General features: G+C 41.8%; 1 protein-coding gene across 1 annotated transcript; it reads right to left on the reverse strand.

Annotated features, from left to right (window-relative positions):
• Window positions 1–2,057: 2,057 nt before the first annotated feature.
• LOC101116018 (odorant-binding protein-like) lies at window positions 2,058–9,510 on the reverse strand. The gene is made up of 8 exons (XM_042241954.1): window positions 9,436–9,510; window positions 7,891–8,103; window positions 7,268–7,407; window positions 6,322–6,392; window positions 5,224–5,334; window positions 4,072–4,170; window positions 3,747–3,794; window positions 2,058–2,268 (listed from the first exon to the last, which is right to left on the reverse strand). Exons 1-7 carry the CDS (start codon window positions 9,508–9,510, stop codon window positions 3,787–3,789), a joined length of 717 nt encoding a protein of 238 aa, XP_042097888.1. The 3' UTR covers window positions 2,058–2,268; window positions 3,747–3,786.
• Between the last annotated feature and the right edge of the window lie 742 nt (window positions 9,511–10,252).

Raw genomic sequence — 10,252 nt, forward strand, 5'->3', positions numbered from 1 at the left:
TTTCAAGAGTCTTCTCCAACACCACAGTTCAAAAGCATCAATTCTTCATCGCTCAGCTATAGACACACATAAATACATATATGTGTATATGATATTTCAGAATTGTTGACTTGTTCATGAGAGATCTTGTACTTCAAAATTTCTTAAGAGATTCACCCCATTCTGTGGTGTTCAGTTGCCTCTGTGTATATCTACCCATCAGTCCAGCATTCCCAGACATTGTATGACGATCATAGTCAGAACTTCAACTGCATACACTGTGCTATACAAGCAGGAGAATTTAAACCTTGTCCTTGACCTCTGTTACTACCAACTAAGCCAGGGAAACTTTCATTACCGGTGCCTTTGACATTGGCCAGCTGTAGCTCATTTGGAGGCCAAGTCTCTGCAGGAAATAAAACATTAATTCTGCTACATATCACTTAGGTTTAGTTTTATTTTGCCAGCTCTGAAGCTGAATCTCTATGCTTTGGCTCAACTATTTTAAAAAGTCCGATATCCTGAGGAAAAAAAAAAGATCATGGTACCTGGTCCCATCACTTCATGACAAATAGGTGGGGAGACAATGGAAACAGTGACAGACTTTATTATTTTGGGCTCCAAAATCACTGAAGGTGGTCACCGCAGCCATGAAATTAAAATACACTTATTCCTTGGAAGAAATGTTATGACCAACCTGGACAGCATATTGAAAAGAAGAGACATTACTTTGCCAACAAATGTCCATCTAGTCAAGGCTATGGTTTTTCCAGTAGTCATATGTATGGATGTGAGAGTCGGGCTATAAAGAAAGCTGAGTACCAAAGGATTGATGCCTTTGAACTGTGGTGTTGGAGAAGACTCTTGAAAGTCCCTTGGACTGCAAGGAGATCCAACCAGTCCATCCTAAAGGAAATCAGTCCTGAATATTCATTGGAAGGACTGATGCTGAAGCGGAAACTCCAATACTTTGGCCACCTGATGCAAAGAGCTAACTCATTTGAAAAGACCCTGATGCTGGGAGGGACTGGGGGCAGGAGGAGAAGGGGCTGACAGAGGATAAGGTGATTGGATGGCATCACCGACTCAATGAACATGAATTTGAGTACACTCTGAGAATTGGTGATAGACAGGAAGGCCTGGCGTGCGACAGTCCATGGGGTCGCAAAGAGTCGTGCATGACTGAGTGATGGAACTGAACTGAACTGAGCTGTAGCTTATTTGGAGGTCAAGTCTCTGTAGGAACTAACACATTAATTCTGCTACGTATCACTTAGGTCTAGTTTTATTCTGCCAGCTCTTAAGCTAGACCTCTATGCTTTGGCCCAAACTTTGAAATAAGTCCTACATCCTGAGGCTGCTTGGGCTTGCAGATTGTAAAGCCCTCGAGGAGCATAGGGAGCTGATCAGTGTGCTCCCCCAGGGACAGTGGGTGGAAACACTAACACCCCCTGCTCTTTGAAGTAGAAGAGGATGGAAGGCCCCCTTTAGATGCTGTGAACATTTGTGACTCCTTCCTGACCTGCCAATCATCTTGCTCCTGCAAAGCCTGCACTGATTGCGTGGTCCTATGAATGGACCAAGGCTCAATGCCTGCCGACCTTGGATTCATAGTGATCCAAAAGGTGAGAAACATCAAGCCCTTCGGCTCAACTGCAGATTTTCTGGTGCTGTCAGAATACCCACTCATCCTGTTGTGGCTGTTGGCATCTTATACTTTGTGGCCATTGGCATCTTATACTTTGTGGCCCTTGGCATCTTATACTTTCTCCCCATGAAGCTCAGACAGTGGAATATCTGCTCCTTTCCTTGTAATGAAGAAAGATGCTTTCCAGGGACGTCTTTTTGACCAGACCGTTCCCTTCCCTCCAGTGAGAGAATCCTGAACCCTGTCCTCTGTCCCGTGAAGACTTAGTCTTTTCTCTTCTCTCCCTTGGACACCTCTAGGACAGCTCTATTTACTCCATAAGTATCTTTAATTGAGCAGCTATCCATTTAAAGGCATATGTTTCTGGATAAATTTAAGGTGCATCTTTTTAAAAAGGAGATTTTCTCTACAGATACACATAAGTCAGGTGTGTATTGAACCAATTTAATTAGATCCTCAGGAATCACATACCACCAGACAGAACGTGATTACAGACCAGGAGATTTGAGACAGGAAAGATGAGTGTAAGTGTGAAGAGAGAAGGACCATGTTAATCAGGAACCAGGAAAGTGGTCTTCATGTTGTTGATTTTGATTCCATCATGTTGTTGATGTTGATTCCATCGAGACAAAGGACTCTTTCTGTAGGTGAGTAAAAGAGAACCAAAGGTTTAGGAGAGTCAACTGTGTGACGGCTGACAGCGGTGAGCCTCAGGCAGTAGGCTGTCCGTGGTACAGGAGCTTGTAGCTGATGCAATGGACAGAATGCCGGCGGACGTGAATATCACACATCTCTCTGATGTAGGTGGGGGTCCATATGGAATTTTGCCCAGGAGGTATATATGGGGTAACGTTTCCCATTTGGGTCAATTCTCGGAGCTACAGTTTCAGAATGCCTGTTCAGGGGTGTGATTGGAGCACACGCCTCGGATGCCGCAAGTTCTATCTTTTCAATCTTCAAGGATCAAATTTTTAGTTTTTATTTTATATTGGACTATATTTGATTGACAATGCTATCTTAGTTTCAGGAGTTCAGCAAATTGATTAATTTGTATGTACACATATAAATATCTATTCTTTTTCAGATTCGTTTCCTATGTAGGTTTCTACAGAATACTGCAGATAGTTCCCTGGGATATACTGTTTGACCTTGTTGTCTATCCATCCTATAGATAATAGTTGCATCTGCTAATCCCAAACTCTCCATCCTTCTCTTCCCCAGCCTCCTCCCCCTTGACAACCCCAAGTCTCTTCTCCAAGTCATTGAGTCTGTTTTGTAAGTAAGTTCCTCCGTGTCATGTTTCAGATTCCACATATAAGTGATGTCATATAATATTTACCTTTCCCTTTTGACTTACCTCACTTCGTATGGCAATCTCCAGGCCCATCCACGTTGGTGCAAATGTATCATTTCATTCTTTTTTCTGACTTAGTAATATTCCACTGACTATATGCCTCACGTCTTTCTTATCACACTCATTAAGAAGCTACAATTTTTCTTTGATTTTTGTCTTTCATTTTTTTCTTCAACAGAAAATTAGAAGCCACACTTTACATGAGATGAGTGGCAATTTCGGAAGCTGTCCTAGTTTTCAAAGTTCAAAGACCTCACTTTAAGAGAATCTCCTTCTGAAGGGGAATATAATTGAAATGCATGCTTCAGACACATGGTGACAAGTCCTTTTAGGTTCTGTCAGAAACATATGTGATTAAACATTAGTTTTGCAGAAAGCTTGAGCTCTCTCTAATTCCAGTTCTCCTGGAGGAGGGATGTGTATGGGCAACCCTGAGGTCAGGACTGACAGGAACACTAATTAGTTTCCCCCAACTTGTGGGGATTCCTGTTTCTCTCTGATGAGTCTGGTCTGCAAGATTCCTGCAGGATAAGGCTCTCTCACCAAAGCTGCTCGGCATTAATCAAGCAACCCACTTGCGATTTAATATGGCTCCAGAGAAGAGAAATAAGCTAGTATAACAATAAAAGTTCACTAGTGATAGAATGTAAGTTGTTGGGGCAAAAAAAACCCACTACCTACAGAAGGTGAGAGGTATGAAATCACCATGTGTCCTTATTGATTTATTTAATGCAGCAACATTAATAACAGATGTTTTTCACTTACCCCGAGGTTGATTTGAAATGTATAGTTTTCCTCAAGGAAGCTAGTCATCTGGGGGAAGATGAAAAGGACAGGAAATAAAGATTCACAGATTACTACCATTCCAAAGGATTTACAAGGCTGGTTTTGTTTGTTTGTTTTCTTTAAGTAAGAGGTTATGGAAAAGATTATTTCTGGAGAAAGAAATTTTAAATAAGTTGATTTGTTTATTAATAGAATATTTATATGATAATGATAAATGATTTATATGATAATGATATATTTATCATTAACTATCGGTAATGATATATCAGAATGTTATATTTAGGAAAAAGTATAATCCCATTACCAGTTTCGATGAAATTCACAACGTTTTTCTCTTTAATCCCCTTTTCTTGTGTCAGCTCCTTGAACTTTTGTAAGCCTTCCTCTTCAATATTTACTTTAACTGAAAAATAACATGCAGAAAACAGAATGTTTACCTCTGAGACCCCAGAGAAATTTCTCAGTGCAGAAAAAGTAGTTGAGTGTGCAAGTCAGATCTTCACTTGTTACAAATTAAGCCTCAAACAATTTGCATTTCCCATGAGACAGAAATCTGCTGTCTGTGTTAAGAATTAATTTCTGTCCAACTGTGTAACTAGATCCCCAGCGGTATCAATAACAGGACCCTTAAAGGCTCACAGTAGCTCAATAAATTTGAGGGCCCATCCATCACAATAAGCGAATGACCTGCTCCATGACCAGCTTCCCAGGTGTCTGTAGGTGCCACTTGGGTCATGCTCTGGACCCATATAAATGGGAAACAGGGTCCTCCCCTGACAGAGAGATGTGTTCACCACATCACAAATGATAATGGGACATTAACTATTCTATAATAATACACCATTCTACCCTATACCTTTCTTGGAGTAGACACCTGATATCCTGTTGGTTCACATAACTCTCCAACTTCTCAGTGCTTCTGTGTGGTTATTTGGGGGTGTTATCAGTGTTCATAAAAACAATGCATTTGAAAGTTTGAAAGGGGCAAAGTTTTATTATAAAAGTTTCTGTTCCAAGGCTTAGAGAGTATTGAGAAGCTAGTATCAACTGAGGAAATTGAGAGTAGCCTCATTTTAGCCATGGCTTGACATTACTTGAGGTGTTTAAAAAAAACAAAGCAAACGAAAGAACTAGAAACCAAAAAACATTGTAATTTTCCTCCCATTAAAATTTTAAAAAAACCTTAAGCTGTTTTTAGTGAAATTTAGTTTGTTTCGAAATTTCCACAGGTGAGAATTATTTTTAAATTCCTGATGATCTGATCCCCATACCCCTACAAGCTCCTCTTCCCTGGTAGATTACTTTCCAGAGTCCCTAACACCGTGAACGAAAAGAAATAGGTCCCCTAGACGGAGTAACGGATATAGTCACCATATACTGATTTTATGGACAAAGACACAGACAGAGGAAATGTTACATGATCTTGTCCTTGTGAATAGGAAGCTGTCATACATACCAAATAGTCCAGTGAGTACTGTCTTCTTGCCGTGTTCATCCACGTTGATGTTATGGGCTACCAGAATGTTTCTGGACGCATGAGTAACCGCAAATACATTTTCACCCTCATCTGTGAGAGAGAGAGAAAAGATACATATGTACAACCTTGCCTTAATGTCTTGTCAGTTGGATGTATTGTGACCTTTTGAGTGTAGCAGCAACGGCACACGCGCTATAGATCTGTGTCTCACTCCGCGGGTGAGCTGAAGGCTACGGTCGTTATGGCAGCAAGCGAAACAGACAAGCCTTTTCTCGCCCCAAATTTTCATACAGTTGATTGGATACACTTAAGCTGTAGTCAAATATGTACCCTTTGGGCCCCATAAAAATAGGAATATATTTCGGGGCTGTTATAAAGAACCTAACAATATCAATGTTAGCCAGCATCCCCATGGCTTTCAACAGAAGCTGCCTTGATGATTGAACTCAGGATCATTTCCTCGGATTTATGTTCATCCACTGAGCCTTGGATGGATTAAGATGTTTTAAGATTTTTTTTTTTTTGAGTGAATGATACTGATGTGCATACTTTAGACTCATGAGACATCAGTTCATAAAGTGAAAGAAAGTGAAGTCGCTCAGTCGTGTCCGACTCTTTGCGACCCCGTGAACTGTAGCCTACCAGGCATCTCCATCCATGGGATTCTCCAGGCAAGAGTACTGGAGTGGGGTGCCACTGCCTTCTCCAGGGGAATCTTCCCAACCCAGAGATCGAACCCAGGTCTCCCACATTGGAGGCAGATGCTTTAACCTCTGAGCCACCAGGGAAGATATCATCAGTTCATCAGGTTGTTGTAAATTACGTGTCAGAACCATATGAAATACAAGTCTTCACATGCTATATCATTGGGTAACACTAATAATTGCGAGGAGACCTCCAAGCCATGTGTTTGAACCCTTGTCTCATGACAAAGGGCTTGGAGATCTTAGGGACTGGAGCCTGGTCACCCCTCCGATTGTTAGTAGGAGTAGAATTCAGGTATGTGGGGTTATCGAATGAAGTTGTACCAAGATTTCTACCTAAGCATACTCTGACCAGTGAGAAACTCATACTTACAGTCAACAGCAAAAGTGCCATCATCTTGCTTTATTCCCGTGACGTGTTTATATTCCCATTTTCCCTTGTGTCTTAGAAACAAAACACATTCAAGCAGGTGGATTAAAGTCATGAAAAAAATGACTGTAAAAATGTAAAATGACTGAAAAAAAATGATATAAAATTAGGATTTTCTTTATTTCTTCCCAAAGATTAAGTGTAATGTATAAGCTTAGTGCCTGTAATAATGTGGCCTTCAAAAGAGAGGAAACATGTTCTCTGAGGGGAAGTCACTATCGGGTGACAAGGAGGGCTTGTCTATTAAATCTGAGCCATAGTTCCAAAGATAAAGTTCAAACACAGGGTAAATCATGTTTAAAGCAGAATATGGAAGAATCTAGAATTTTAGAAAAATAAAAGAATACCTGTTTTGTTTTGTTTTTTTAAATACTTCCTGTAAAGAGATAGTTGTGGTCAACATAACAGGCCTTGGGTGTTCTCATAACCTGGGCAATGATTGATTAAATAATAGGGGGAAAAATCACCCACTTAGGAAAAGAAATATTTAATTTTATGAAGATACACACTGTTCTTCCATCACAGTACCATAAGAGGATTAAACACTGAAAGACACAAATGTTAACACCTTATACACGCACAAGAAAACACACGTGTACACACGATATGCTTATATGACATAAGGAGATTGTATATGTGACCCTCTGTCCTTTAATGAGCTGATGCGAGTGGAGCTTCTGGAACACCCTTCCCCCAAGCAAAAGCTCCAGGACATTCCCTGGAGGCTCACAGGGGAACTGCACCCCCAGCTCAGAGACTCTGGTCAGCCCCACAACTCAGGGCGTCATGCTCTCAACACATCCAGAGAGCTCCCTGCAGACGGGGAAGTCACACCCTCCCCGAGGCTCGGGGTTTACATGTGTTTCCCTTCTGGGTGATTTTTACTTACTTGACGTAAAAGTAGAAGTCTATTGTGCCCTGTTCATCATCAAACAGAAGTTTCTGGAGGTAAACCCTGAATGGCCCGTTGGGCTTGATCTTCCCCAGGTTACTGGAAGCAATGTATGCGGTTCTCCATTGCCCTGAAAGCTAACAGCAAAATTCCCCTTAGAAATTGTAGTCCTTGTCTTTCTCTTTCATCCAGCCTCATCAGGCATGAGTTTCCCATCAGCTGTGCAAATCAGAGACATAATCAAAACTGACTGAACAGACGAGGGCTTATAAAATACAGTAAAACTGAACTCAGAGTGAGAGAAGCAATCGGGACATTTCTGAGCAAGCTTGAGCTCTGGTGTCAGATGCAGGATCTGGAATCCAACAGCTGTTTGGCTGATCCTCTTTCTCTGTTATGAGAGCAGAGAAAGAAATGCATAAGAGGCAACTTATACACAGTAAAGATGAAACAGAACAGGCCTAGAGCCCGTAAATGGAGCAGAGTTGAGGTGGAGGGAGATGGCTCACTTTATGGATCCATGATAACAAAATCACAAAAGGAATACACACACACACACACACACACACACACACACACACACTCCAAGACATCCTCCCAGATCAGACCATCCCTGGTACCTCTGAGAGACTTGGCTGAGCTTCCTCTTCTTGGGCAGCACAAATCACACCAAGTAGTAAACTCAGGAACAGAACCTTCATCTTGAGGCTCTCGTTGTCTTTCTTCTGTCGAGGCTGAGGGGATCCCAGTAGCTGGAGAGGATGGAAGCTGGTGCCACTTTTTATAGGACTGATATGTTGGCGTGACGCATCATGAACCAATGGTTGCTCCTCCTAAGACCAGGGTTACATAGAAGTCATCTTCAGTATCCTGCTTGGCAGGAGCCATCTTTCATGTCATTTTGTCATTGTTATCATGACGATTGTTTTAGGAGAAGCTTGAGTGATTCTGGACATCTGACCTTTAGAGTGAATGAGAATTCACAAAACACATCCGATAGTTCAAGGTCAGGAGTATTTATTTTCCTTTATATTCTGACATCAGACTGGGATGTGCTGTCCAAGGTACATACACCCCCATTCCTGTATTGTTTCGTTAACATTTAGATAGTTTAAAATGTATTTTCTAAAACTAAGTTGAGTGTGTCCTTTAATAAACTTAAAAATATTTCCCACGAGACTATTGGAAAGCCTCCTGTTTCTCTGGGATGACAAACATGTCAAAGCAAAGTCTTTATCCCTTCCTCCAGACTCACAGCAGGCTCTGTCCATCTTATAACTAGGAAGAGGACCTAATCAATGCTCCTTAACCTCACCTAATCAATGCTCCTGAACCTCACCTAATCAATGCTCCTTAACCTCATGCCTGAGGAATTTTGTCAGCAATTTATTCCCGGCTTGGCCTGTGAAGGATCTTGGATCCAGAACCAAGGGTCATTCAGTCATACGCATGGGTGCACGGCTTCAGCAGAAGTGGTGCTCATTAACACCTCTATTGGACAACGAAGAAGGGTTAGAAGGTTTGAGTACACTGGCCCCAAGCGAGTTTAGAAGTCACCCCACACCCCAACTCTGTGACTGTTTGTCCCTGAGACCTGCGGTGTCAGGGAAAGAGAGCCATCAGGGTTCAGTTAGATAAACTCGAATGTACAGAGATGAAAGATAGATATGCACGTTGGTCTCTAGGGAGTCCCCACCTAGAAGCAGGGTAACACAGAGTAGGGGCCCCTCTCAATGGTCAACCCAGGCTGTAGATTTCAGCATAGCTTCCAAGGGTGCCCCATCAGTCTGACTCAGGAAAGACGGATCATTTGCTACTAAATGTCAGGGAGAGACTTTGAGGTGCACAGAGCCCCTGTAAAGGACAGATCAACACTCAGTGTGAGTGGCGGCAGTGATATCTATACTTTGCCTCAAGTGATCCTGCTAAAAATCGTCACGACTTGGAGCTTCCTTTGAGTTCGTATTTTCCACTGAGAACCTGTCGAAGCTCTCCAGGAGAAGAGGAAAAGAGAGATAGGAAAAGTAAAAAAGTAACATATCCATACATTTCCTAATACTTGTGGAAGCGTTTTGGCTTGTTGCAGGTTGACTTGAGGAGGAGAAAATTTCCTACAAATATCAGAGAGGACTGGTCCCATAGAGAAAGGTCCCAGTGTATCTCACCATTCGGAACCATTGTTTGTATGTTCCCGTATTGGTATTTGTCAAGCGGTGTCTGTTTTCTTTTTTATCATACATGTTAGTTTGCTGAATGATGGATGCTTCCTTCCATTCTGGACACTTCAATCCATCAGCCTCTTGACGTTGTCCTTGATCACAGCGTGTTGTTAACATCAGTCATATAGGAGTTGGAGTTTTCCACCTCCTCCACCCTACTGTAATAAGGGGTGAGTGTTAGCTGATGTTCGGTTAGAAACAAGAGCCATCGTCAGCAACAGTAAACCCCTGACTGGCCCTTCTGAAGTTGTGTGCAAGGAGGCAGGGTCTTGATTTCTAATTCCTCTGACAGTCACAGATGAGAAATAAGTTCGGTACAGCATGCTGCAAACATTTACCTCTATATAGACATCATAAAGGACGTGTGTTCTGTAAGAGTCTTCCTGTCCACACTTGGACCTGAATTCAGTGAATACAGGTTTAGTGCCGACAAGAGCTGAGCCTCAGAATTCAGCAGGAAGCAGACAGACTCAGTACATCATCCAGTGAGCTGCCTCCTGTGAAAGGAGTCAGATGCATATGAATAGAAGCTAACAAAGAATTGCCAAGTAAATCCCTCTTTAGAAGTTGTAAGATGAGAATTTAAAAAAAAAAAAAAAAAAAGGAAAGTGAAGAGTGTGTTTGGGCTCCTGTTTGATGACGAGGGAATATTTCCATAGAGAAGGTTTTGAGTGATGCTCTGAGGAAGAAAAGCTATGACCAACCTAGACAGCATATTAAAAGAGAGACATTACTTTGTCCACAAGGGTCCATCTAGTCAAAG

The sequence above is a fragment of the Ovis aries genome, chromosome X (assembly GCF_016772045.2).
Source record: "Ovis aries strain OAR_USU_Benz2616 breed Rambouillet chromosome X, ARS-UI_Ramb_v3.0, whole genome shotgun sequence".
NCBI lineage: Eukaryota > Metazoa > Chordata > Mammalia > Artiodactyla > Bovidae > Ovis > Ovis aries.

Coding starts and splice junctions, on each gene's coding strand:
- LOC101116018 (XM_042241954.1), bottom strand. CDS start 9,510: ATGTATGATAAAAAAGAAAACAGACACCGCTTGACAAATACCAATACG. Junction 6,393..7,267: donor GACTTCTACTTTTACGTCAA/GTAAGTAAAAAT, acceptor TTTGTTTCTAAG/ACACAAGGGAAAATGGGAAT. Junction 4,171..5,223: donor AGTACTCACTGGACTATTTG/GTATGTATGACA, acceptor GTTATTTTTCAG/TTAAAGTAAATATTGAAGAG.